The 26,412-nt window shown below is 39.1% G+C and overlaps 1 protein-coding gene across 3 annotated transcripts; it reads left to right on the top strand.

Moving 5' to 3' along the window:
* On the top strand, positions 1–22,520 carry LOC109556011 (vascular cell adhesion protein 1-like). 3 transcript variants are annotated; one of them, XM_019956975.2, is made up of 9 exons: positions 11–245; positions 985–1,263; positions 3,606–3,926; positions 5,409–5,675; positions 11,448–11,723; positions 13,750–14,070; positions 15,174–15,440; positions 17,705–17,971; positions 21,635–22,520. In XM_019956975.2, exons 1-9 carry the CDS (start codon positions 182–184, stop codon positions 21,793–21,795), a joined length of 2,223 nt encoding a protein of 740 aa, XP_019812534.2. In that variant the 5' UTR covers positions 11–181; the 3' UTR covers positions 21,796–22,520. The 3 variants fall into 3 exon arrangements, with proteins under 3 accessions (XP_070642127.1, XP_070642126.1, XP_019812534.2); XM_070786026.1 differs by lacking the exon at positions 5,409–5,675 and having other exon boundaries at positions 1–245; XM_070786025.1 differs by lacking the exon at positions 17,705–17,971 and having other exon boundaries at positions 5–245.
* The last annotated feature ends 3,892 nt before the right edge of the window (positions 22,521–26,412 follow it).

The raw sequence follows: 26,412 nt of genomic DNA, 5'->3' as shown, positions 1-26,412 counted from the left end.
GGGGATTTTCCTCTGCTTCTGCATCTGTGCAACAAGACCCTATATAAAGAGCCGACTTTCTATTTCATTCCTCACCGACCCTCACCGGCTTTAAGAGCTCAAGATTCTTCCCAGGAAGCTTCAAGAGGAACAGAAAGAAGCGTTTTGGAATCATTATTTTCTCATAAGAACAGCAGTGTAAATGCCTAAGAAGATGTTTGTGATCTTTGGAGTCTCAAATATACTTTGGATGGTGTTTGCAGTTTGTAAGTTCTTCTCCTTGATTTGCTCCAAATGCTAGCATTCCATTGTAGCCCTGACTTTGACTTCACCTTGTTATGATAATAAAGAAGGGCAATGTGCGTACTTCGTCATTCATGTCCAACCCTTTGCAACCCCATGGACTGTAGCCCACCAGGTTTCTCTGTCCATGGAGTTTCTCCAGGCAAGAATACTGGAGTGGGTTGCCATGCCCTCCTCCAGGGGCTTTTCCCAACCCAGGAATCAAACTCTCCTGCATTTCAGGTGGGTTCTTTACTATCTGAGCCACCAGGGTAGCCCTGGATTTTTAAAGAATCGAAAAACTTAATTTAGCCTAACTTTTAGTGTGCTACTGACTACTGCTATTAATATGTACCATTATATTGTCATAGTTAGAGCAGCAAAGTTGTTGTTTTTTGAATTTTTTAAATGTTGTGTGAGTAATTGGATTCTGTTTCTAGGAAGGACTGTCTCTTTAGTTTCCTACGCTTGATAATGAGATAAAACTTGGCAAGTGACAAAACAACTAATATATGGGCATCAAGGTCAGAAATGAGAATTCTCAGAAGCAAAGATGATTTTAACAACTTCTTTTGGCAGTGACTCCTGAGCTGCCTTGCGTTACTTAGAAGCAGTTTAGGAAAGAGAGCAGTCAGATCTGAGTGTTATACTAGAACAGAGAAGATGGAGTAGAATACTAAACAGACCAGTGGTAAGCTTGTTTTTCTCTTTTTGCCTTCACAGCTCAAGCTATCAAAGTTGACATGTTCCCAGATGAATCCAAGATTTTTGCTCAGATTGGTGACTCTGTTTCACTGACTTGTAGAGCAACAGGCTGTGAGTCTCCATCATTGTCTTGGAGAACTCAGATGGACAGTCCACTGAATGGGAAGGTGAGAAATGAAGGGACCACATCCACGCTGATCATGGATCCTGTTAGTTTCGAGGATGAACACCAGTACCTGTGCACAGTGATTTGCGGGGCTGCGAAACTGGAGAAAGCAATCCAAGTGGAGATCTACTGTAAGTACTTCAGTCGATATTTGATTTTCTCTCCATTTTGCTTTAAAATAAATTTTCTAAAAGGATAATTTTAAAAGAAAAAAAGAAAAAGAATACTCATGTCCAGATTCTTGGCTAGGGGACATAGGGCAGCAAGAAATCCAGAAGACAGCTGAATCTACCACCAGACTAGAGACCCAAATCTTGGCTTTTGTTTCCAACTCTGCCACGAATATGGTGACCACGGGTGAGGTTCAACTTCTCTAGGCTTCAGTTTTCTTAGCCATAAAGTGAAGTTCTCTAAGGTTCTTTTTATTTTATTTGTGTGTGTGTGTGTTTAATTCAATTGGTTTCTTGCATGTTTACTTGTCCATATGTCCAAATGACTTATGAATTCCATACTTCAGGGATTTTCTATTTATTCTTATGCAATTTGGTACTTAAAATTAGTTTAAAGTTTAAGGAGGAGGTATATAATTTAATACTGGGCTTTGGTACAAAAGCTTCCCCCTTAGACAGAAGAAAAATATCTGTAAACTTTTCACTCATTTGACTTCGACAGAGATAAATTTAGAAGGTTTTACTTTTGTTTTTGTTCGGTGCAATTAACTCTTAATGCTCAACAGCTTAACTTTAAGGGTATTTGGAAAATGAACTCGATTTGCCTAGTGAATGTGAATGAATAGCCTGTGTTTACTAGCCTACCAAAATGTATTTCAGTCCATTCTCAATCCAGCAAGAAAGTTAGCAAAAAGGAGTGAAAAAATAACCTGAAATACATCACTTGCATTCTGGTTACTGCTTCTGCCAGAAAACCGGAATCCTTGATCGTCATCTCTTTAGGAAGATCTTATTTGATTATCTTTTCTAATTATTTTGCTTTTCTTTTGCTATAGTGGAGCTCAACTTGGTCCAATAACCTTAACTGATTCTTCAATAATCCCTTATGTAGCTAATGCTTCTCAAGAAACTGTGCTTGGCCAGCTGCTTTCAATTATGCTGGTTGTACATGCAGAGTTTATGTCTGCGAAGCTTTCTGAGGTCCATGAAAGGCTCCCTTATGTAAATACAGGGGAAAGTAGCAGTTCTTACATTATCTGACAGCAAACTATGTGGATTATAGGCACATCTCTTTCAGAATACAAGGAACAAAATTATTGGTGGAAAAATGAAAAGTACTGTTTCTTCACATAACAAATTTTTGCCACTTCCTTTGCCTCTCCTTGCAGGAACCAAACAGTTGAAGATTTAAAAATGAAAATGAAGGCCATTCTGGCTTTAGTTATCTTGCCTGAAGTTTCTTTTGTTCTTTTTTTTTCTTCAAGAGTGTCTGTCTTTCATTATATTTAACAGTCCTGTCTCCATTCCACATTTGATTATAGTATTTTTTAGAGTTGGGACCTTTGTATTCTTCTTATTTCACAGTCTTGAATCAAGCCAATATGTTATCATCATGGCGGTTTGCAACGGAAAGCAGCCTTGTGAAGAAAGCAATGGCTCACTGAACTAGTGCTTTCCTTGGCATTAAAAATTTCAAGTGGGATATTAGTTAGATGTTGAGTCAGGCGTTTGGGAGGCAAATCTGCCTTCCCATAACTTCAAGATTGCCCAGGTGTACGTCTCTGGTGGATGAATGCCTGTTCAAAGCCAATTATTTGAGCTGCTCTTTTCATTTCTTAGCATGTCTTACCTAATAATTATTCTTTGCAATGATATTCTAAGCTTCAGGTTCCTTATCTGTAAGATGAAATATATCTACCCTGACCAAAATAAAAGACTGTGATATAAACACAATGAAAGTCCCAGTAGTCATATGGAATAATAAAAATCTTGGGTTTAAATCCCAGCTTCACCATTACTAGCTGTGTGACCTTAGGAAAATTATGCAAATATGCTGAGTCTATGCTTTCATATCTACGAAATGTGGTACCTATTTCTTAGGGTTGTTGTGAGTATCAAATAAAGTCATCAATGTTAAATGAATAGCACAAGGATGGGCACGTATCAGTATTCAATAAACATAAGTTTCTTCTCCCTCCTTTTACTTTAGCAACATGCAACCCTTTCTACATGAAGAATCAGAAGAACTGAAGAACTCTCTAACAGATTGTTCTGATTTTGAATGCACCCCAAACCATGAAAGGCTATTTAAACAATTCATTCTGCTGTATTAAGATTGTATTCACAAAAATATTAGACTCAGATTCAGTTCAGTTCAGTTCAGTTGCTCAGTCACGTCTGACTCTTTGCGACCCCGTGAATCGCAGCACGCCAGGCCTCCCTGTCCATCACCAACTCCCGTAAGGGACTTTACACAATATGAACAAAAAATCCACATGCATGTACTCGTTTGACTTTTTCAGCTTTCTCTAAGGATCCAGAGATTCATTTGAGTAGCCCCCCAGAGGTCGGGAAGCCAGTCACAGTCACGTGTTCGGTGCCTGATGTTTACCCATTTGAAAGGCTGGAGATAGAGTTGTTGAAAGGCAACCATCCCATGAAAGTACAGGACTTTCTGGAGCCTTCAGAAAAAAAGGCCCAGGAAACAAAGAGCCTGGACGTGACCTTCTCGCCTACTGATGAGGATATTGGGACAGCTCTTGTTTGTCAAGCTACATTACACATTTATGATGATGATTCTCCACCCAAAGTAAGGAAAACTACAAAAGAACTGGAAGTCTACAGTAAGTACTTGTGTCTGTCTATGGGAATATACTCTTGGATGTACACAGCAATAAACTGAGCAGCTATAGTCAAGAAGAAACATGTTTGTAGTTTTTATACCATTTTGATTCACTGAGAGCATAATTCTTGTCAACTGCAATAAAAAGCACACCGAATTAAGGTTGAGAAAATTGAACTTAAGGTATGGATGGCTTCATTAATTGTGATTTTGCTTCACTTAATTTCTCAGTCTATCAAAGGGGAATAATGATAATACCACCTGATTGGGAAGCTTCCCTGGTGGCTCAGTTGGTAAAGAATCTTCCTGCAATGCAGGAGACCAGTGTTCTATCCCTGGATTGGGAAGATCCCATGGGGAAGGGAATGGCAACCCACTCCAGTACTCTTGCCTGGAAAATCCCATGGACTGAGGAGACTAGTGGGCTATAGCCCATGGGATCACAAGAGTCGGACCCTACTTGATTAAATCACCACCACCTGATTGGGTAGTGAGAAATAATAGGCTCAAGTGATAAAATTTTTTAAATTATGTTTTGTAAACTCTTATATCATGCATTGAGATATCAAAGTATAGAAGTTTTATAAGCAGTATTTAGTCTGTGTGTGAGTGTATATGTGTGTGCACACCTGGACACGTGTGCATGGGGTGGGAGAGAGGAGATGAGATTTGATTGTCTCCATTCTCTCGGAGATGGCTGGGGGATTTGAGGCAGTCTTGTCATCCCAAAGTCGTGTAGGAGTGACTCACTGTGCTCTTCCTAGACTAAAATGCCCTGGTCTTCTCTAGACACCATAGTTAAAAGGAGCATTGCCTTCTACAACATGTTCAGCTGAGACAGAATGCGATGGAAAGGATTTTATCAATGCTTTGAGAAGAATAGTCAGAAATAGGAGATATTTTTCCTAGGAACATAAAACTTGGAAATGAGAGCTATAATTAAGTATCTGAATGGCTGTCATGTAGAAGTGAAATTTGGATTATTCTTTAGCAATAGAGGACTGAACTATGACCGGTGTATAGAAGTTAGTTACAAAGAGAAAGATTTCAGCTCAATAGAGGGAAAACGTTCTAACAATCAGAGCTGTCCAAAAATCACATGGACAATATTTCCTATAAGGCCGTGGACTGCCTTGTGCCCCAGAAGTACTGAAGCTGTCTTGCGTGAACATTTGGCGAGGAAGCTGAGCTGGAATTTGTACCTTACCTGGGAGATTGAATCACATAATTCTAAGGGTTTTTCTTAATTTCTGAGTGTCTATGGCCATCTGAAAACACCAACCATCAAAAAAAGTAACTCCATCAAATCAGTCAGAAACTGGATTGACTAATTTTCATGACTCAGCAATTCTTATACTAGTTTGGCAGAGTAAGTTTGTCAGATTGAGAAAGCTGTAAATACAGTCCATGAGAGTATTTACAGTCGCCCTGTGGGACCATTATGCTGCTTAGCAATGACTAATACTGTGCCCTGCCTTCTCAGTCTCCCCCAAAGACACAGCTATATCCGTGAATCCCTCCACAAGGCTGCAGGAAGGCGACTCCGTGACGATGACGTGTACCAGTGCAGGTCTACCAGCTCCACGGATTCTCTGGAGCAAGAAATTAGACAATGGGAACCTACAGCTCCTTTCTGAGAATGCAACTCTCACTTTAATTTCTATGAGGGCAGAAGATTCTGGGATTTATGTGTGTGAAGGAAATAACCCTGTTGGGAAAGACAGAAAAGAGGTGAAATTAACTGTTCAAGGTAAGCAACAATTGAAAAAGGTGCTGTCATTCAGATTTAAGCAATAGTGAAATAGCTTCAGTGCCAGAAATACTTCATTATGTTTTGAGAGAGTGCGTGAAGTCGCTCAGTCATGTCCAACTCTTTGTGACTCTATGGACTGTGGCCTGCCAGGCCCCTCCATCCGTGGAGTTTTCCTGACAAGGATACTGGAATGGGTTGCCCTTTCCTTTTCCAGGGGATTTTCCCAACCCAGGAATTGAACCGGGTCTCCCACACTGCAGGCAGACTCTTTACCGTCTGAGCCACCGGGGAAACCCTCATTATGTTTTATGATGATCCATTTGTCTGTTCTGTACTGTAGCACAATTATATACTCACCTTGCTCATGCTTTTTGGATGAAACCTTTTCTGCCAGAGCTTCCTCGGTTCTGCTGTGTTGGTTCCTTTTCATTTCTCATCATTCTTTCATTGCCTCAGCCCTTGGCTTTCTCTCTTCCTTCTGCCCCTTGTATATTAGTATTCTCAGTTTCCCATGTCTAGTCCTCTTCCCTTGTCACTTCCAATATTTGAGCTATGTATTATGGATATATGCTGTTTACTCTGAAGTTCGTGTTCCTATTCCATATCATCAAAACCTGTTGGTTCTACTTCAAAATGATCCCTCTTAGAATCTGACCTCTATTCTTCAAACCTCTTGCCATAGCTTTACTTCATCATCTCTCATTTGGGCTCCTGAAAGGAAAGTGAAAGTCACTCAGTCGTGTCCGACTCTTTGCGACCCCATGGATAGAGGAGCTGACTGTAGCCTACCAGGCTCCTCTGTCCATGGGATTTTCCAGGCAATAGTACTGGAGTGGATTGCCATTTCCTTCTCCAGCGGATCTTCCCGACACAGGGATGGAACCCAGGTCTCCTGCATTGTACACAGACGCTTTACCGTCTGAGCCACCATGGGCTCCTGAAAGATATTCCTAAATAACCTTTACTGACCATCAGCTATATTCCAGGCACTTTACATGTTTCCTGTGATCTTTAAGAATGACTAAGGAGTAAGTACTTTGTATTCATTTTAGCAATGAGAGAATAGTGTCTCACAGAGATTAATAATGACTCTTATTTATTGTACATCTAATACTTGCCAGGAGTTTCCTTGCTACTTTATAAATGTTACCGCTTTAGGTTTTGCCACAACCTTATGAAGTGAATAAGCTCAGGCTCAGAATAGTTCCAATTTGCCACATCACATAACTCATTCGTGGCATTTACTGTGATTTTAACATAGACCCGTTTAACCTCCAAACTCCATGATTTTTTAACTATGGCTAATTGTTTTTAAATGGTTCTCCTACTACCATTCTGTCCCCCAACATAATGCCTTGTACTGCTGTTGCTGCTGCTGTTAAGTTGCTTCAGTTGTGTCCGACTCTGTGTGACCTCATAGGCTCCCCATCCCTGGGATTCTCCAGGCAAGAACACTGGAGTGGGTTGCCATTTCCTTCTCCAATGCATGAAAGTCAAAAGTGAAAGTGAAGTCGCTCAGTCGTGTCCGACTCTTATCGAATCCATGGACTGGAGCCCACCAGGCTCCTGCATCCATGGGAGTTTCCAGGCAAGAGTACTTGGAGTGGGTTGCCATTGCCTTCTCCTATCAGAGTTATCTACTTGAACAAGAAGACTGCATGTTTTATATGACTTCAATTTGACCCTAATTGCATATAAATTAAAACTCACATTTCTTAAAATAGTTGCATAGAACTCTTCAGAATCTGGTCAGAAATGACCTTTGCATCTTTGTGGGTGACTGTGTCTGTTTATGCTATAACTTCTGCTTCAAATGTCCTTTCTTTCCTTACCTGGCAAAGTTTTATCCATCCTTCAAGATCAAGCTCATGTCAGCCTCCCAATTCCAGTTTGTGTTAGGCACAGCTAGTTTTTTATCCCTTCATGTACATTCAATACTTCTTATGAACTTGTGTGTGCTTTTGTTCAGCTTCAGTTCACTTCAGTTCAGTTCAGCCGCTCAATTGTGTCTGACTCTTTGCGACCCCATGAACTGCAGCACGCCAGGCCTCCCTGTCCATCACCAACTCCCGGAGTTCACCCAAACTCATGTCCATTCAGTCGATGATGCCATCCAGCCATCTCATCCTCTGTCGTCCCCTTCTCCTCCTGCCTCCAATCCCCCGCAGCATCAGAGGCTTTTCCAATGAGTCAACTCTTCCCATGAGGTGGCCAAAGTACTGGAGTTTCAGCTTTAGCATCATTCCTTCCAAAGAAATCCCAGGGCTGATCTCCTTCAGAATGGACTGGTTGGATCTCCTTGCAGTCCAAGGGACTCTCAAGAGTCTTCTCCAACACCACAGTTCAAAAGCATCTTCGGTGCTCAGCTTTCTTCACAGTCCAACTCTCACATCCATACATGACCACAGGAAAAACCATAGCCTGGATTAGATGGACCTTTGTTGGCAAAGTAATGTCTCTGCTTTTGAATATGCTATCTAGGTTGATCATAACTTTCCTTCCAAGAAGCAAACGTCTTTTAATTTCATGGCTGAAATCACCATCTGCAGTGATTTTGGAGCCCCCAAAAATAAAGTCTGATGCTGTTTCCACTGTTTCCCCATCTATTTCCCATGAAGTGGTGGGACCAGATGCCATGATCTTAGTTTCCTGAATGTTGAGCTATAAGCCAACTTTTTCACTCTCCTCTTTTATTTTCATCAAGAGGCTTTTGAGTTCCTCTTCACTTTCTGCCATAAGGGTGGTACCATCTGCATATCTGAGGTTATTGATATTTCTCCTGGCAATCTTGATTCCACCTTGTGCTTCTTCCAGTCCAGCGTTTCTCATGATGTACTCTGCATATAAGTTAAATAAGCAGGGTGACAATATACAGCCTTGACGTACTCCTTTTCCTATTTGGAACCAGTCTGTTGTCCAGTTCTAACTGTTGCTTCCTGACCTACCTATAGGTTTCTCAAGAGGCAGGTCAGGTGGTCTGGTATTCCCATCTCTTTCAGAATTTTCCAGTTTATTGTGATCCACACAGTCAAAGGCTTTGGCATAGTCAATAAAGCAGAAATTGATGTTTTTCTGGAACTCTCTTGCTTTTTCCATGATCCAGTGGGTGTTGGCAATTTGACCTCTGGTTCCTCTGCCTTTTCTAAAATCAGCTTGAACATCTGGAAGTTCACAGTTCATGTATTGCTGAAGCCTGGCTTGGAGAATTTTGAGCATTACTTTACTAGCATGTGAGATGAGTGCAATTGTGTGGTAGTTTGAGCATTCTTTGGCATTGCCTTTCTTTGGGATTGGAATGAAAACTGACCTTTTCCAGTCCTGTGGCCACTGCTGAGTTTTCCAAATGTGCTGGCATATTGAGTGCAGCACTTTCACAGCATCTTCTTTCAGGATTTGAAATAGCTCAACTGGAATTCCATCACCTCCACTAGCTTTGTTCATAGTGATGCTTTCTAAGGCCCACTGGACTTCACATTCCAGGATGTCTGGCCCTAGGTTGTTCAGTTTAACATACATTAATTAAGGTGCCTTGTCCAAGAATTGAAGAATTGTGCTTGGTCCCGGGGGTACAGACATAAAAAGTTACAGTGATTACCTTAGAGGAATTTATAATCTAGAGATTGGCAGATGTATAAATAGATAATTTAAATATTTTTAGTAAGAGCCAATCCTTATGTAAGTGTGTCTTTCCATTAAACTGGAAACTCCTTAAAGTTAGGGACTGGTGTGTGTGTGTGTGTTTTACAAGTACCTGCCATGTAGAGGTGCCCAGTAGATACTGAATGAATAACTTGTGAACATAAATTAAAAACATACTTTTAAAATATGAAAACATGAAATTTGAACTTACATGGCTAAAAAGATACAAATCAAACTCTCTCAAAAGAGGAACCCGTTGGCTTTTAGGTCAGCACTTCTCAAGAAACCAGGAAAAACATTACACTGATAAAAGCATGTAAAGCTAATCTTTCATCTGGAATAACTCTACCCTATGATTAGCTGTATCCCATTTCAATGTGAAAAGGAAACGTGTCCTGGGATTAGGCTTTTCATTTTGCATCACAGGACATTAGCAACTTAAGTGCTGAAGAGAGAATTGAACTTCAGTTATCTTAGACCTGGAAGATCTTCTGGAGAAGTGGAGAAGGGAATGGCTACCCACTCCAGTATTCTTGCCTGGAGAATTCTATGGACAGAGGAGCATGCAAGGCTATAGTCCATGGGGTCACGAAGAGTCGGACACAACTGAGCGACTAACATTTTTTTCTATCTCAGAGTTACTCTTTCAGGAGTCATGCATTTACATGGTAACATATGCAGCCACTGTAAAATACAATCTGAGACTGTTCACAGGCAGGAAGTAGATCTTTATGTTCTCCATTCTCACATTAGCATATAAGGAATTCAGAAACACTGGTTATTGTTCTGAATGAACTTTCTCCTTCAAAAATCTGATAGCATGTCAGTTTGTTATGGTAATTTGAGGGAAGCATTCTTTGGAAGATACCATAATGACCATGTTAGACAAATCAAACTGAAAAAAATCTTCTGGCATGGATGAGAACCCTTCAAAATGTAGTGCCTTTGGATTATGTATATGCTGTGATTTCTTTTTTCTATCTCTAGCCGGCTATTTACAAGGGCAAGTTTTAGTGAGTTTTCTGTGGAGTCTCTGTCACTTTAAGAGGTGCCCAACCACTCCCACTTTTGCTAGGGGAATAGAGTCAAGATTTAAAATTATTTTTCTCCCTAGACAGTAGTCATCCTAAAGCAGCTGGGGTGCTCCGCGGGGATTGCATTGGCAGTCAAAGAACTTTGCTAGATATTTCAGACTTAGGAGTTTGCCCTGGCATTTCAGCCATTGAAATAATTGTAAAGTATTTTTATGTTGTATTAAGCAAATTTAAGAGGTGGCTTGCATACCACTTTAATGCTTAGATTTTGACTTTTCAGTGTGATTCTGAAATCATACTGATTTCATACTGATAATGGGATTTCAGTATGTGTTTTCAGTGTGATTCTGTGTGACTTTCATGTTACAACTATATTCTGTTGATACAGAAGCTCTAAATACTGGTCTGTTACAGGTAATGTTTCTAGTCAGAAGCCATATTTATATAGCTTTTTTTCAGTACTTTCCTTAGATTTGGTTTTATCTCCACTTGAGGATATTTTGATTTAGTTGTTTAAGTGAGAAGCTGGGATTTTAAATCAGACTCACCTGGCTTCAAGTCCTAATTTTGCCACTTGCAGGTTGGGTGGTGTTATTGTTCCTCAAGAAGAAAGGGGAGGAGAAGGAAAAGGAGGAAGGGAAGGAAAATAAGGAAAAGTAGAATGAGACACTGAGAGTCAAGGAGAAGAAGCAAGGATACCAGATCCTGAAGTTGTGTGGATTAAATGAGATAATTTTCATATATGTGAAATGGTTTAAGCAGTGCTTGACACACTGGAACCTTATATTTTTGAGCTATTGTCCCACAGTTATAAGAATATGATAAACACATTGAGTGGAGAATGAATTTTTGTTATGAAAAGGTGCCAATCTCTGTCTTGACACATTTTTATCCCTGTTCATTCTGTTGAATGAATGAATCACAGCATCCTGTATGTTTGTTCTTAAAAGATGTGGTTCCCTTCCTGATAGTCCCAATGTGGAAAGGAATAGTATATTCTTGGCACAGATGTTAGATAAAAAGAAGGGAAAAAAGACTGTATATTGAACTTCGGTGAAAGAATTTTATTTTTGTCTTGTTCTTTTCTTCCCACCAGAGAAAATGTTTACTGTTGAGATCTCTCCTGGACCCCAGATTGCTGCTCAGGTTGGCGACTCAGTCGTGTTGACCTGTGATGTCAGGGACTGCGAGTCCCCATCTTTCTCTTGGAGAACCCAGATAGACAGCCCTCTGAATGGGAAGGTGAGGAGGGAGGGCTCCAAGTCCACGTTGACACTGAGCCCTGTGAGTTTTGAGAACGAACATTTTTACCTGTGCACTGTGATATGTGGGCAAAAGAAACTGGAAAAGGGAATCCAGGTGGAGCTCTACTGTAAGTAGATTTCAAAACTGTTTACTATTTTTGTTGTTGTTGTTGTTCCCGGTTCCATTGGAAGAAGCGGAATGCAAATCTGTGATACACAACAAGACCTTTGTGTTTAGGAAGGGAATTTAACATTGGGAATGGTTCTCAAATCTCCAAACCAAGGTTTTTGATGCAACTTTGATGTGTATATTGCATATGAATCCAGCATCCCTGATCCTTAGTTTGTGTCTTGTCTATACTCTCTCATCATGGACTTGAACATACTGCGTGTCCCCTGCTACCCACCCTACTCTGGTTATACATGGTGTGTACAGAGATGGTTGTCTGTAAAGAGTAAAAACAGTGCCTATTCACATAATGGGGTGGGATGATGAATTATTTGAATTGGAGGGTGAGGCCCAAACCTACTGTTTTGAAGGCACATTTGAAAGCTGATTGGCAGGATGGAGACCTGAGGCAATGGGGAGCAGGAGAAAACCTGGGAGTTAGAATGATCACCGGGGATGGTCAGCACAGCAGCTCAGGTGAAAAAAGAAGCAGAGGATTGCACTGGATTTGAGTATTGATTTATACCACATATGTATACTACACTTCTTGCTATTCCTGTCACCTTAACAAAATCGTAGAGCTTAAAATCTCTATGAATTGACATTGCTGGAATTCCTCAGTTTATAATGAATGAGGACAAGATACACAAAGTGATCAGAAAGTTCCCTGGTGGCTCAGATGGTAAAGAATCTACCTGCAATGCAGGAAATGCGAGTTCGATCCCTGGGTCAGGAAGATCATTTGCAAGAGGAAATGGCAACACACTGCAGTATTCCAGTCTGGAGAATTCCATGAACAGAGGAGCTTGGGGGTCTACATAGCCCATGGGGTTACTTAGTGTCAGACATGACTGAGCAACTAAGCACAGCACACACATTCTGCCTTTTTTTTTTTTTTTTATTCAGAAGAATCCAAGAGAACAATTGTGGATATTTTCCTCCAGAAATCCTGCCCAAACTTGTGTTACCCCTCAGGATTTTGCTCAAAATGAGTTAGAGTATGTCTGTAAAGGGATTTGAATCTCTCAAAAGACAGGTTAATTTATGGCTTTATCTTATTACCAAGAGTCCAGGAGCTGCTGATGCAGGCACACTCCCAACAGCAATGAGAACCAGCAGTGAAGCCTTATGGTCACATGGAAACATTAGAGAATCTGTCACTTGACAACATTTTGCTTCAGGAGAAAAAAATTTTAGCATTGCTTTTGATAACTGTTCTCATCTCACTTTTGTTGATTTGTATTGAGATGTTATAAATATTACTTAGAATCTGAATCTCTTATATTTTTTTCTGAACTACAAGTGTTATTCAAGAAACATTTTAAAACTTTCTGCCTAAACCTGGCCATTCAAAATAAAAATGTCTAAACTGCACGGCTCTGTGAACCCAAGCCTGGGCTCTGAGCTCAAGGAAATAGAAATTCTGATCTCAGCTGGGTGACTTACTAGGTATGATGTCAAATGGCAGACTCTTAGCCTTTATAAGTTTAATGTCTCCCTAGCTATCAAATGCATTCTCTGTGTGTTTTTCTAGCTTTAAAATAAGTTAATACCCATTAGCTTACGCTGTTTTGAAGACTGAGATAATGAATATTAAGGGACTAGCACATAATAAACGTCCAATACATCATGGAAAATATTTAAAATGTTTAAAATATATGTATACTAAGTAAGATGGTGGAAGCTGATATGTCCTTTGAAAAGACTAGTCCTTAGCTGTCAGCAAGACTGTATTACTAAGGAGAGAAGAGTAAGAAGTATATTTATTTCTCAATGATTTGATGTGCTAGGTATTTTTTGTTTCCAGCAGTATTTATATTTGATATCATAAATATTTATATTTAATGGTGTGATGCATCTATTAGTAATCATTTTATCCCAGGTGAATTAAAACCTTCATTTTGAAAACTTTGCACTTAATAAAGATTAGTTTGTTTTTCTTCTAGTGTCACGTATAAACCTCATATTTTGCTTGATATTTGCAGCCTTCCCTAGCGATCCAGAAATTGAAATGAGTGGTCCATTAGTGAATGGAAACCCAGTCACTGTAAGCTGCAAGGTTCCTAATGTGTATCCTTCTGACCGGCTGGAGATTGAATTGTTTAAAGGGGAGAGTATTATGATGAATAAAATCTTTTTGGAAGATGTAAGTAAGAAAGCCCTAGAGACCAAGAGTTTAGAGATGACCTTCATCCCCACCGTTGAAGATACTGGAAATGTTCTTGTTTGTCTGGCTCAGTTACCTATTGATGAAATGGAATTTGAACCCAAACAAAGGCAGAGTACACAGATACTTTATGTTAATGGTAAGTACATGTGTGATGCATTCACAATTTAATGTGAATTTTTTTTTTTATCATGTTTGCCAGGTAATAGTTAACATGAAGTTCATAGTTAGTTAAAAACATTGTGAAATGAAATAATTGAAAAGAAACTACAAAATAATGATTTTATATTAAAAAAAAAACCCTCAAACTTAAAACAACTGTTTATTTGCTTGTGATTCTAAGCTGGCAGTTTGGGAAGAGGTCAGATGAGCAGTTTATTCAATATGATATCAGATGAACTCACATATTCATTTTCAGTCTGTTGGAAGTTCAGTGGGGGATGGTCTCAGGTAGCCTCACTACAAGCCTGAGCCTTCTCTGGGAGTTCCTGGACCTTCCTTTCTTCATATGAAGAGAGGTAGCATAGATTTAGTCACCAGAGTGCAGGGCTTCAAGAGAGTGAAAATGAAGGTGGCTTCTTGGGCCTAGGCTTGAAAGTCCTACAGAGTTGCTTCTTCCAGGGTACATTGGTCAAAGTTAGTCACAAGGACAGCCTAGATTCAAGAGGTGGACAAATAGAGTCCACCTTTTCATAGGCGATTTACATAGTTCATGTTCATGTTTAATGTACTATAAATGTCAATACACACTATCATTGACCATCCATTTTTGACAACAAGAATGTTTCTATAGAATTTATTTCCATTAGAAAATATCCATGATATGTTCATATTCTACTCTGGATCATTCTGTATAGGGCTTCCATGGTGGGTGAGTGGTAAAGAATCTGTCTGCTAATGCAGGAGACTGGATTCAATCCTTGGGTTGGGAAGATCCTCAGGGGAGGAAATGGCAACCCACGTCAGTGTTCTTGCTTGGGAAATCCCATAAACAGAGAAGCCTGGCAAGCTACAGTTCATGGGGTCACAAAGAATCAGACATGACTTAGGGACTAAACAACAAAAACAATCATTTTGTATCTGCTAAAGTAAATGAGGGCAGAAAACTCCTTTGGTAAAGTTATCAGGGTTTATAAACTGTTCTAATCCACAAATACATAGCCAATTTTGCAACACTGATAAAAACTCTTTGGAACTTGGGGTATAAACAGCCCAGCTAACAAGTGTCTTTTACCTTTTCAGTTGCTCCCAGGGATACAACCATCTTGGTCAGTCCCTCCTCCATCCTGGAGGAAGGTAGTTCTGTGAATATGACATGCTCTAGCAATGGCCTTCCAGCTCCCAAAATCTTGTGGAGCAGGCAGCTAAGTAATGGGGATCTACAGCCTATTTCTGAGAATGCAACTCTCAGCTTCATGTCTACAAAAATGGAAGATTCTGGCATTTATGTCTGTGAAGGCATTAACCAGGCTGGAATAAGCAGAAAAGAAGTCAACTTAATTATCCAAGGTGAGCTAAAGTGATTAAATGAGTTATTAGTGCTAGTCTTATTTTGGTTGTGTTACTGGTTTTGAGTAAACGCCTTTTAAAACAAATTTTCTAAAACAAAATGCACTGAACGTTTTGAAGAGCTCTGCGTGGAAATCTGGAATAGTACTTCTTCATGAACCATTCCAAGTCACTTATCTTTTTTTTTTTTTTTATTTTTAAACTTTACAATATTGTATTAGTTTTGCCAAATATCGAAATGAATCTGCCACAGGTATACCTGTGTTCCCCATCCTGAACCCTCCTCCCTCCTCCCTCCCCATACCCTCCCTCTGGGTCGTCCCAGTGCACCAGCCCCAAGCATCCAGTATCGTGCATCGAACCTGGACTGGCGACTCGTTTCATACATGATATTATACATGTTTCAATGCTATTCTCCCAAATCTCCCCACCCTCTGCCTCTCCCACAGAGTTCATAAGACTGATCTACACATCAGTGTCTCTTTTGCTGTCTTGTACACAGGGTTATTATTACCATCTTTTTCTTAAAATTCTTTCAACCTCAAGTGGAAGGCTAGCTCTAGGAACTGTGCCAATAGTTCCAGTTACACTTATGAGGCACTGACTATGGTGTTGAAAAAAGGATAGGAAGATGTACAAACATATTTTGGAATTACTTAGGGCCCAGGTGGCACTAGTGTTAAAGAATCTGCCTGTCAATGCGAGTTAGATGTAAGAGGTGGGTTCGATCCCTGGATCAGGAAGATTCCCTGGAGGAGGGCATGGCAACCCACTCCAGTATTCTTGTCTGGAGAATCCCATGGACAGGAGAGCCAGGCGAGCTATGCTCCATAGGGTTGCAAAGAGTCAGACATGACTGAAGTGACTTAGCACCTAGCATACAAAATCACCTTATCTAACTGGGTTAAATTCCTCATGGTAATCTCATAAGATGACTGCTAGGATTTGCTTAGAAGCCTAAGAAGGCACTTAAATCTTTTATAAATTCAGAGATTGAGCAGCACTGACCTTTCACTCTGATTCATAAATTTAATGGCACAGAATCACTAGGATGGATTAAGTTAGGAGATCCAGACCTATTCTTTGCAGGATGGAGAGGCAAAACTGAGAACAAAATAATATCTAGTTGACAGGTTGAAGCTCTAGGCAGTTTTGGGCAAAGTCATGAAGTGGTCAGTTTGGATTTCCCTCATATCTTCCCTTTTGGGGTTCGAGGTCCTCTTCTTCACTAGGGCTGTCAGTTCCTCTCTTATCCCTTGGTATTATTTCCACTAAGGTGTTAGTGACTGTCTTGTTACCTTGTTACAATAATTATTTGTATTTTAAAGGAAAGGAAGAAACTTGGAAAAACAATGCACTACCATAAAGAAAGCTCTTAGGATGTAGATTTGGTTGAGGAAAGAGTATCAAGTCACAAAGCAAATAATCTTAATGGGAACCTCACTTATACAATGGTGATGTGGTACCTCCCTCCACAGGTTACATATTAACAGAGATGTTTTATGTCAGATGCTAAGCCCAAGATAACAACTGGTGTGTTAAGGATTATAAGAGTCATCTCTGCACAGCTTAATTTCTTGATCTGGAATGATCTAGCTCAAAACTCAGAAGCCTTTTATATTTTAAGAAATAGTTGCATAACTTAGTGACCAAAAAAAAATGTTATTTTCCACATTTGAAATCTCCAACTGTTTTTAAACACCCATTCGTTGGCTAAGGTTGGGTAAGAATTACATTAAGGCTGCAGTCCCCAGACTTTTTGGCACCAGGGACTGGTTTTGTGGAAGACAGTTTTTCCATGGGTTGGGGAGGGGGCTCATTTCAGCGTGATTCAAGTGCAGAAGGGTTCATTCTTCTATGAGACTCTCATGTTGCCACTGATCTGACAGGAGGTGGAGCTCAGGTGGTAATGCTAGCCATGGGGCGGGAGTATAAATATGGATGAAGCGCCACTTGTCTGCTGCTCACTTCCTGCTTGTGACTGGGTTCCTAATAAGCCACAGATTGGTCCCAGTCCATGGCCTGAGGGTTTGGCACCCTTGTATAAGCGACATGAGAGAAGCATGAGATGTCTTCTTTTATTAAAAATATGATCATTTATAAGAATCCAGTAAATGTTTGACTTCTTTAATTGTCCCTCTAAATATTTAATGCAAACAGTAAGCACAAATACTACCTTGACAGCTATTGTTACTGTCATTAAATTAATATGGAATTTGTTTCTATTTCATTCAATCAGAGGTATCTTTAAATTCTTTCCACAGTTGCTCCAAAAGATATACAACTTACAGCTTTTCCCTCTGAGAGGGTCAAAGAAGGAGACACTGTCATTATCTCCTGTATATGTGGGAATGTTCCCCCAACTTTGATAATTCTGAAGAAAAAAGCAGAGACTGGCTACATAGTGCTAAAGTCTACAGGTGGTGCATATACCATCCACAGGGCTCAGTTAGAGGATGCGGGAGTATACCAATGTGAATCTAAAAATGAAGTTGGCTCACAGCTAAGAAGCCTAACACTTGATGTTAAAGGTTAGTTTGGGTTTTTTTGTTTCTTGTTATTTTTATAACAGGTCTGAAGCTTGGTGGATTGTAAAGAATTTCAAGGGTTAGATGAATGAGTTGGCAAAATGAAACTGAATTCCATGTCAATTATGGTTATTTCTTAGTGTTTCCTAAAATAATCGTGTACAGGTGTTGTGTCCCAAGGAGTTTAGCCAGGATGCTGACATTTATCATACATCAGTGTAGAATTCCCATTTGCTATTTGAAACACTGACAATTTATCATTGGTCTCTGAGGTCCTGCATATCTTGCGTGTTTAAATGTATTTTCAAAACCTTTCTTTGGGAGTTATAGGGAAACTAAAGAAGTAGAATTGGCACATGGAAAAAGAAAGGTTTATCTAGACCCATTTCCTTCCTACCGGAAGACAGTATCACTCTCTGAACAAGAAGTGACTGCATATTTTCCAGATTGACTCTTTTCTGGATTTGAGAATGATGATCTTAATGCTGAACAATGTAAAGGCGTCTCTAGACTACAAAATTATTTCCTTAGAATATCTAAGCTCCTTGTCCATCCTGCTGTATTCTGATGGAGAAAGGGAGGGAGGGGGCAACGGCCCCAGCACAGGAATTTCAGGGGCCAGCTTAATTTCAATCCATCTGTGAACTCACAGTAGAATCTGTTGATCTTATTAGTGGAAGTAGAAAGTGTCAGCGTTTATTGCTCAGTCTTCCACGCCTTGAGTGGTAAGCAGCTCCCACTGTGTACTGGAAGCCAAACTTGAAACAAACGTGATTGTAAACAAATACAACTCTTAAGAGCCTTTGGCACTGGACTCCCAGAGACAACAAGTATCAATGTAAAGAGAATTTAAACCTGGGTCAGAAAATGGGTTCAAATTTTACTCATCTCATCAAATCTCTCAAGATTATAAGCTTTACCATGTTTTCTTCACAATACCTCCTCGAAACACAACAATATCCCTTGGATCATGTCACTCAAAATGACACAGGGGTATATATAATCAATGCGTCCAGATTTCTGGATGATTGAGATCTCAGTTATGAGTAGGTTGAAATTCATCTATTCCTATTTAATCCTTGATGTCTCCAGACTACCTTTAATTAAGCCTAGTTCCAGGGACTTGGGTTCCTAACATTTTTATAATTCTTTTTGTAGTCAATGATTCTCTTTTAAAGACATATCAAAGCTTCTTCTCTTCTTTTTAACTTTCTCATACATTGTTGTCTTTTCTAATTGCTTTATTAAGTTGATAACTTTACATATTTGCTATTTTTCACTCATTACTTAAATGAACAATTAAAGCACATCGTGGGCACTCAGCTGCTACTACTGCTAAGTCGCTTCAGTCGTGTCCGACTCTGTGCGACCACATAGACGGCAGCCCACCAGGCTCCGCCGTCCCTGGGATTCTCCAGGCAAGAACACTGGAGTGGGTTGCCATTTCCTTCTCCAATGCATGAAAGTGAAAAGTGAAAGTGAAGTCGCTCAGTCGTGTCCAACTCCTAGCGACGCCATGGACTGCAGCCTACCAGGCTCCTTCATCCATGGGATTTTCCAGGCAAGAGTACTGGAGTGGGGTGCCATTGCCTTCTCCCGGGCACTCAGCTAGAACCCCCAAACTAAATATGGTTTCAACTAACTACAAATGAATGGAAACAAAAATTTGACGTTTTCCTGGGAATTTTGAACTAGTCATCCTTTGCATTTAGCTGAGATTTTAAACTAATTTTGGTTTGTTTTGCTTTAGAAATACATTTGCTCGAATGTATTTCAATGATAGAAATGTTTGGGAGTCTTTAGAATTTTTAGTATTGATACAGTTAATAGAAAACTATATTTGAAGGTTGCCCTGGTAACAAACTCAGCAGCAAAAATGTACTTTACTGCAGATGCCTAGGGGAAAAACCAAAGGCAAAAGACAGTATAATACTTATTAAATTGAAAACAATTGGATCAGAAATACCATTGCCTACCATGTCATCAATACTGATGCCTAAGCATAATTATGATAATGAATACATCATTAAAATATTACTCTCATACTCTTAGTTCTACTCTAGTAAGGAAAAGTAGAAAAATAGGGTAATTATCATTATGTTTATGATGAAGTTTTTTTTAACGTCAGTGATTCAAAAGTCAGCTTCCTTTTATCTGACCCCAGTGATTCTTTTCTTCTTGGTTGACATCTGGTGGTTAGAAACCTCTAGAAATAAAGCAGTGATTATCAATGTCAAATCATTCATTTCTTCTAGAACAGAAACAATATAGAAGCCTCTTGAAGAAACTTACTATTTATGAGGCCATACTGTGCTGTGAAAACATAAATATAAATAGAGATGAATCGCCAGTAAATACCATGCTGTCTTCTTCAGATGTGCTTATAAGGTTAAAATGTTAAGTACTATTGTAACTGTCAGATGATTTTTAGTGTAGTAGAAAGAGTACTAATTTAAAAGTTTTGTGACACTATTACTTTATGAACTCAATTTATAACTAAATGACAATGACAGGATGTAGAAAGAAAACAATATACATTGCTATTCAAAAGATATTTATTGGGGGAAAAAAAGATATTTATTGGGTGCAAGTTACTCCAAGCAGTGAGCCAGTTACTAGTTATTGAGTGGTGGATCAAAAGAAACTAGATACATGCCCTTATGTAATTCAGTCTGAAGGAGGGAGCAAAAATTAATAGATAATCAAACACACAAATGTTTAAATATAAGCTGTGATGAGGGCTATGGAGGGAAAATGTAGTGGGTTATAAAAGCATACGGGGGAAAAAATGCATTGTTGTTGTCCAGTCACTTACTTGTGTCTGACTCTTTGCGACCCCATGGTCTGCAGCACGCCAGGCTTCCATGTCTTCACCAGCTCCTGGAGCCTGCTCAAACTCATGTCCATTGAGCTGGTGATGCCATCCAACCATCTCGTACTCTATTGCCCCCTTCTCCTCCTGTATGTTAAGATTCCTAATTTAGGCTGGTGGTAATGCAGGTCAGAGAATGCCTCTTTGAGGAAGTAACACTTAAGCAAAAATATAAAGCTATCCAGAGAACTTCATATTGTCAAGAAATGATATAAATGCTGAAGAAGAATAATGTATATTGAGATGCCCTACTTCAGAGATACAAGATATAAAATTTTCTATATATTTCTAAGAAAACCATCAGCAAGAATTCTTTCTCTTATTATCTTGTACATGATGTTTGACTATAATGGTTGCACTGTAGGTATTTCAAGACCTTTCTTGGAGAATTGGTTAGTTATTTTAATTCATTAATAATCAGAGTCCTAGTTCTTTAGTACATACTTTTATTTCCCAAAGCAAACACTCTTGTCCCATTCTTACTCTTCTAAATGAGCCCTAAAAAGTTGCACCCTTCCTTCCATCCTGTTATTGGACCTGCATCTATGTGAATCCAAGTTTGTGAAAGTCAGCAGCTGTCATCTTTAGACTCATTATGACCATAGCAACTGCTAACTGATTATCTGATTAATTCAGAGAAATGTGCATTGGAGTCCTGTTGGTTCTTATCACTGATTTAATTCACTTTTCTTCAGAGAACTAGTGGTACTATTAAAATAAAACTTGTGACCGTTATTATTAAAAAATTTCTTTTTATACCAGACATTAATTGCATCCATTTTGTTATTTTCCAGGAAGAGAAAGTAACAAGGACTATTTTTCTCCTGAATTTCTCGTGCTCTATTGTGCATCCGCCTTAATATTAACTGCCATTGGAATGATTATTTACTTTGCTAGAAAAGCCAACATGACAGGGTCATACAGCCTTGTAGAAGCACAGAGAACAAAAGTGTAGCTAATGCTTGAAAGCTTCTACCAAAGACACTATCAGTTCAGATCCTCGATACTGCTCATCATTCCATGAGGAAAACAGAAACTGAATCTTGAATTCAGTGAACGCTTGGAAAGAAATGGCTGCCTATGGCCTTACTGTGAACAAGAAGCCAAAGGAAAATTTCTGCTTAAAAACTAGGCACTACCACTGAGATGACTGGAGTAATTTCTTGATGTGTATATACAATAACATGATTTGTATATATGTAAAACTATGCTGTAGCAAGGTTGCTTGGAATATCAGCACACTAGAGTCACTATATCTAAAATTATTAAAATGTTGCTTGAACTGACTGTTGTAACTTAATGCATCTTAATATCAACTGGCAGCTGAGCTGTGTCATCTTTTTAATATTTTATTTCTTTTAACAAAGTTTTATTCCTATAAAGTTCATGGGCAACAATTTCATGTTGTGTAAAGATGCCAGGGTTTTATATTCTCATAGGCAAACGATAAACCAAGAGGGCACTGGGTTGACTTTCAGGTACTAAACACTTCAACCTATAGGATAATGGTTAACTGGATTTCTCTGGGTGGTACTGACACGGTACGGAGACGTTTTTTGATGTTGTTTGTTCATCAGACTCTTGTGTAATTTTCCCAAGTGGTTTAAAAATTCAACCTCTTTTGATTTTCTTTTGTAAATGTTTAGGGTTTTTTGTATAGTAAAGCGATGATTTCTGGAATTGAAAGAGTTGTGTGTTTATTTATTATAAGTTGCCTCCTTTAATCATGTTGTAGCTCTTTTGATAATGTCAAGTTGCAAATACCGGAGAGTTCAAACCCACAGAAATAATATCTACTTGAAGTGTGCTCTTCAGATTACTTTTATCAGAACCACCATGAGAACTTTACAGATATTTACTTATCTTGGGGCCATCCTCATCCTAACCTATTGAATTGAAATACCTGGTTTAGTAGCCTTGGAACCCGCAATTAAAAAAAATTTTTTTTAATATAGTATGCACAGAAAGAGTGAATGCAGATGAACATGGACATGTTAAAGGGCAGCAAGTAAACAAGTGAAGAGGTAGAGCATTACTGTTCTTCAGAGCCTCTTAGATGCCATTCATTGATTGTAGCTCTGTTACTGAGACTTCAACAATATCTTGAATTGTACATTAACCTTTCCCCTCCTTTCTTTGGGGATTTTATACCTATGTATGTTCTTACTCAGTCGTGTCCAACTCTTTGCAACCCCATGGACTGGAGCCTGCCAGGCTCTTCTGTCCATGGGATTTCCAGGCAAGAATACTGGAGTGGGATGCCATTTCCTTCTGCAAGGGATCTTCCCTACCCAGGAATGGAATCCACGTCTCCTATGTCTCCTGCTTTGCAGGAAGATCCTTTACCCACTGCGCCATCGGGGAAGCCCTTATACCTATATAGGTAACCCTAAGTAGAACACTGTTTCGTTTGCCAGCTTTTGAATCTTACACTCATGCCTGTTAAGTCACTTTAGTCGAGTCCGACTCTTTGCTACCCCATGGACTGTAGCCCTCCAGGCTCCTTTGTCATGGGATTCTCCAGGCAAGAATACTGGAGTGGGTTGTCACTTCCTCCTCCAGGGGATCTTTCCAACCCAGGAATGGAAACCCTGTCTCTTGTGTCTCCTGCTTTGGCAGGAGAGTTCTTTACCGTTAGCACCACCTGGGAAGCCCCTAAATATAATCAAATGGTATATTTGATAGTGACTTTATTTTTCACTCAAAATTATGTTTTTGCTTAATTAATCCATAATGTTATATTTAGCTATGTCTATTCATTATAAGATTTTGCCACAACTTATTTATATAGGATATATATATGTGTGTGTGTGTATATATATCTCCTACTGTTGATGGATATTTGGGCTACAGTTTTTACAATATGATCAAAATTTCTATAAACACTGTTTTACATTTTCCTGAATTACATGTAACAATTAACTTAGGGTGCAAGAATTCCTCTAAAGTGTATATATTCTAATGAAATCACTGGATTGTAGGAAATGTACACTTTCAGGTTTATAAGGAAAGCTAAACTATTTTCTGAAGCAGTTGAAATAATTTATATTCCCACCAGCAGCAAATAAATGCTGCTTATTACTAAACAGCTTACCTGTGACATTGTCTGACTTAGAAATTTGCCTTTCTTATTGCTTAAAATCATTTCCCATATTTTTTTAACTTGTATTTTCCTGATTACTAGTGAGGTTGAACATCTTATCATATATCTAAGGACTCTGTGTTTAGGATCATTGGAGCTGGCCCTTTTGTGGAATATCTGTACATTTCTTTTGCTGATTTCCTGGTGATTGGTTGTCTTATTGATTCCGGGGAGATTTTAAAATATGTTTATATATTTTAGAATATGTACATGTATTACCTTAGAACAATGGGCTTCCCAGGTGGCTTAGTGGTAAAGAATCAGCCTGCCAATGCAGGAGACACAGATTCTATTCCTGGATCATTTTATATATATATATATATATATACACACACACACACACACACACACACACACACACACACACATATTTATTCTGGATGCTAGTCCTTTGTTGGTTTCCCCTTGTATCCTTCTGGGAGTTTTACAGTTTCAGGTCTTATGTTCATGTCTTTGTCTCTTTTGAATTAATTTTTGTATATGGTATAAGATAATCCCAATGTTCTTTAATCTATAGTTCCTCTTTTTTGGCTTTATTTTGGGTTATTATATTTTTAGCAATTACATTTTATCCTTCTTGTTGGCTTACTTGTATTTTTTTAGTAGTTACTTTAGGGTGTTTGCTGTTTAGTAGCTAAGTCATATCTGGCTCTCTGTGACCCCAGGAACTGTAGCCCGCCAGGCTCCTCTGTCCGTGAAATTTCCCAGGCAGTCATACTGGAGTGGGTAGCCATTCCCTTCTCCAGAGGATCTTGCTGACCCAGGAATTGAACCTGGGTCTCCTACATTGCAGGCAGATTCTTTACCATCGGAGCCACCAGGGAAGCCCTTATTTCTTCCTAGTGCTTTCATAGACTTCTTCATTCTTACCTTTCAGCTCACTAGCTTGTTCTTCAACTGTCTTTACTCTCCTATCATATCATGCATTGAGTTCTTTATTTCAAATTTTTATTTATGCTATAGTATTTCCACTTGGTTATACCATATAACTGCTAGCTCTTTCTTTATGTTAATAATATCTTCCTCATCTTTCTGAAGATGACTATAATGCTCACTTTAAATCTCTAGCTAATTAAGTGTTATTTTTCAGGTATAAGTTTCTCAGTTTGTTTTTTTTTTTAATCCTGGTATCAAACATCTTGTTAGTGTGCCTGTGAGCTCACAGTCTTTCGGAGTACTCACTAGCCTTCATGAGAAGGTTAAATTTCAGGTTAACTGTTACCCTTGTGGTAAATTTAAGGATAAGGGTAGAGTGGGGAAGCCATCCCAGGAGGGGTGTCAAGACTCTCCATTGTCTCTTTATTATTCCTCTTCCCCACAGTTGACACTGTTCTCTGGCTAATTTTGTCATGCTTTCACTTAGGGGGCTGCTTTTTCTTTTTCCTTTCCTTGTAACATGCTAGATCTCTGTATCAGTCCAGGAAGAATCATTTGAAGGAAATATATCTATTTCTCTATATTAAGGGATTTGTTATAGTGATTCAAGCCTACACAGTGGAAAAGAGCTGGTTAAACTGTCTCTGCAAGGCTGTTGTCTTCATTTCTGATGCTAGAGTTTGAAGCCTGTAGGGAAGTCAGTCAGAAGGGAAATGTGGATGTAAAGTCAGAGACAGCAAGGAAAATTTGGAACTTATAAGCATCAGCTGGAACCTGCAATGGTGGATGGGAACCCATGTCAGTTCCCACTGCTTTCAGTCTCAAGGCAGTAAGACACTGGGACCCTTCATTGTGGACCCAAACACATCTGACTCTTGAATCAGAAAAGATGAAGGAGGTTCTGGAGAGTCTGGATCATTTGATGTCCATGAAGTAAGCCAGCAAACTGGCAATGCTTATGAGTTTGGACAGCTCCTGGTTATCTTGCTTTTGTTTGAGAAAATAAACAAACAAGACAAAAACAACCAAACAAGAAAACAAAATAATCTGAGTGTTACTTCACTTCTACCATCCAATATTACGCAAAAGTCTAACTGGAAATACAGAGAAAAGAATTCTTGGCAATGCAGTTCGTACTAGCCAAGTTGATACATTCCAAAGCCACCACAACCTCAGCATATGGCAAGTGATTAACTTTATTGGTAATGTTGTTTTGCTTTTCTGGCAATATGTTTCACACAGCTCTCTTCTTTTCTGACAAATCATTCTGAGGAGAAAGAGACAATTAAGATTATGCTCTGATCATAGGATTTTTAAAGAGTTCTTTATTGTACATTTCAGCCTAGGCATAAGAGTAGATGCGCATTTAAGGAAAGCTGGTTGCCTGAACTGCTCCTAAAGATAAGAAGATATAGCTATACCTTGACCAACACCTGCTCTTATTAGTACAAAATATCATTCACCTAAGAATATCATTCTTTCCTTTGGATCCACAAATTAGAAACCAAGAGGGAAAAAATTCACAACTCTCCTATGCCTTTAATTTCTGGCACT

The sequence above is a fragment of the Bos indicus genome, chromosome 3 (genome assembly GCF_029378745.1).
Source record: "Bos indicus isolate NIAB-ARS_2022 breed Sahiwal x Tharparkar chromosome 3, NIAB-ARS_B.indTharparkar_mat_pri_1.0, whole genome shotgun sequence".
NCBI lineage: Eukaryota > Metazoa > Chordata > Mammalia > Artiodactyla > Bovidae > Bos > Bos indicus.
Note: the sequence above shows the minus strand (reverse complement) of the source record. Positions and strands in the feature narration are given on the sequence as shown.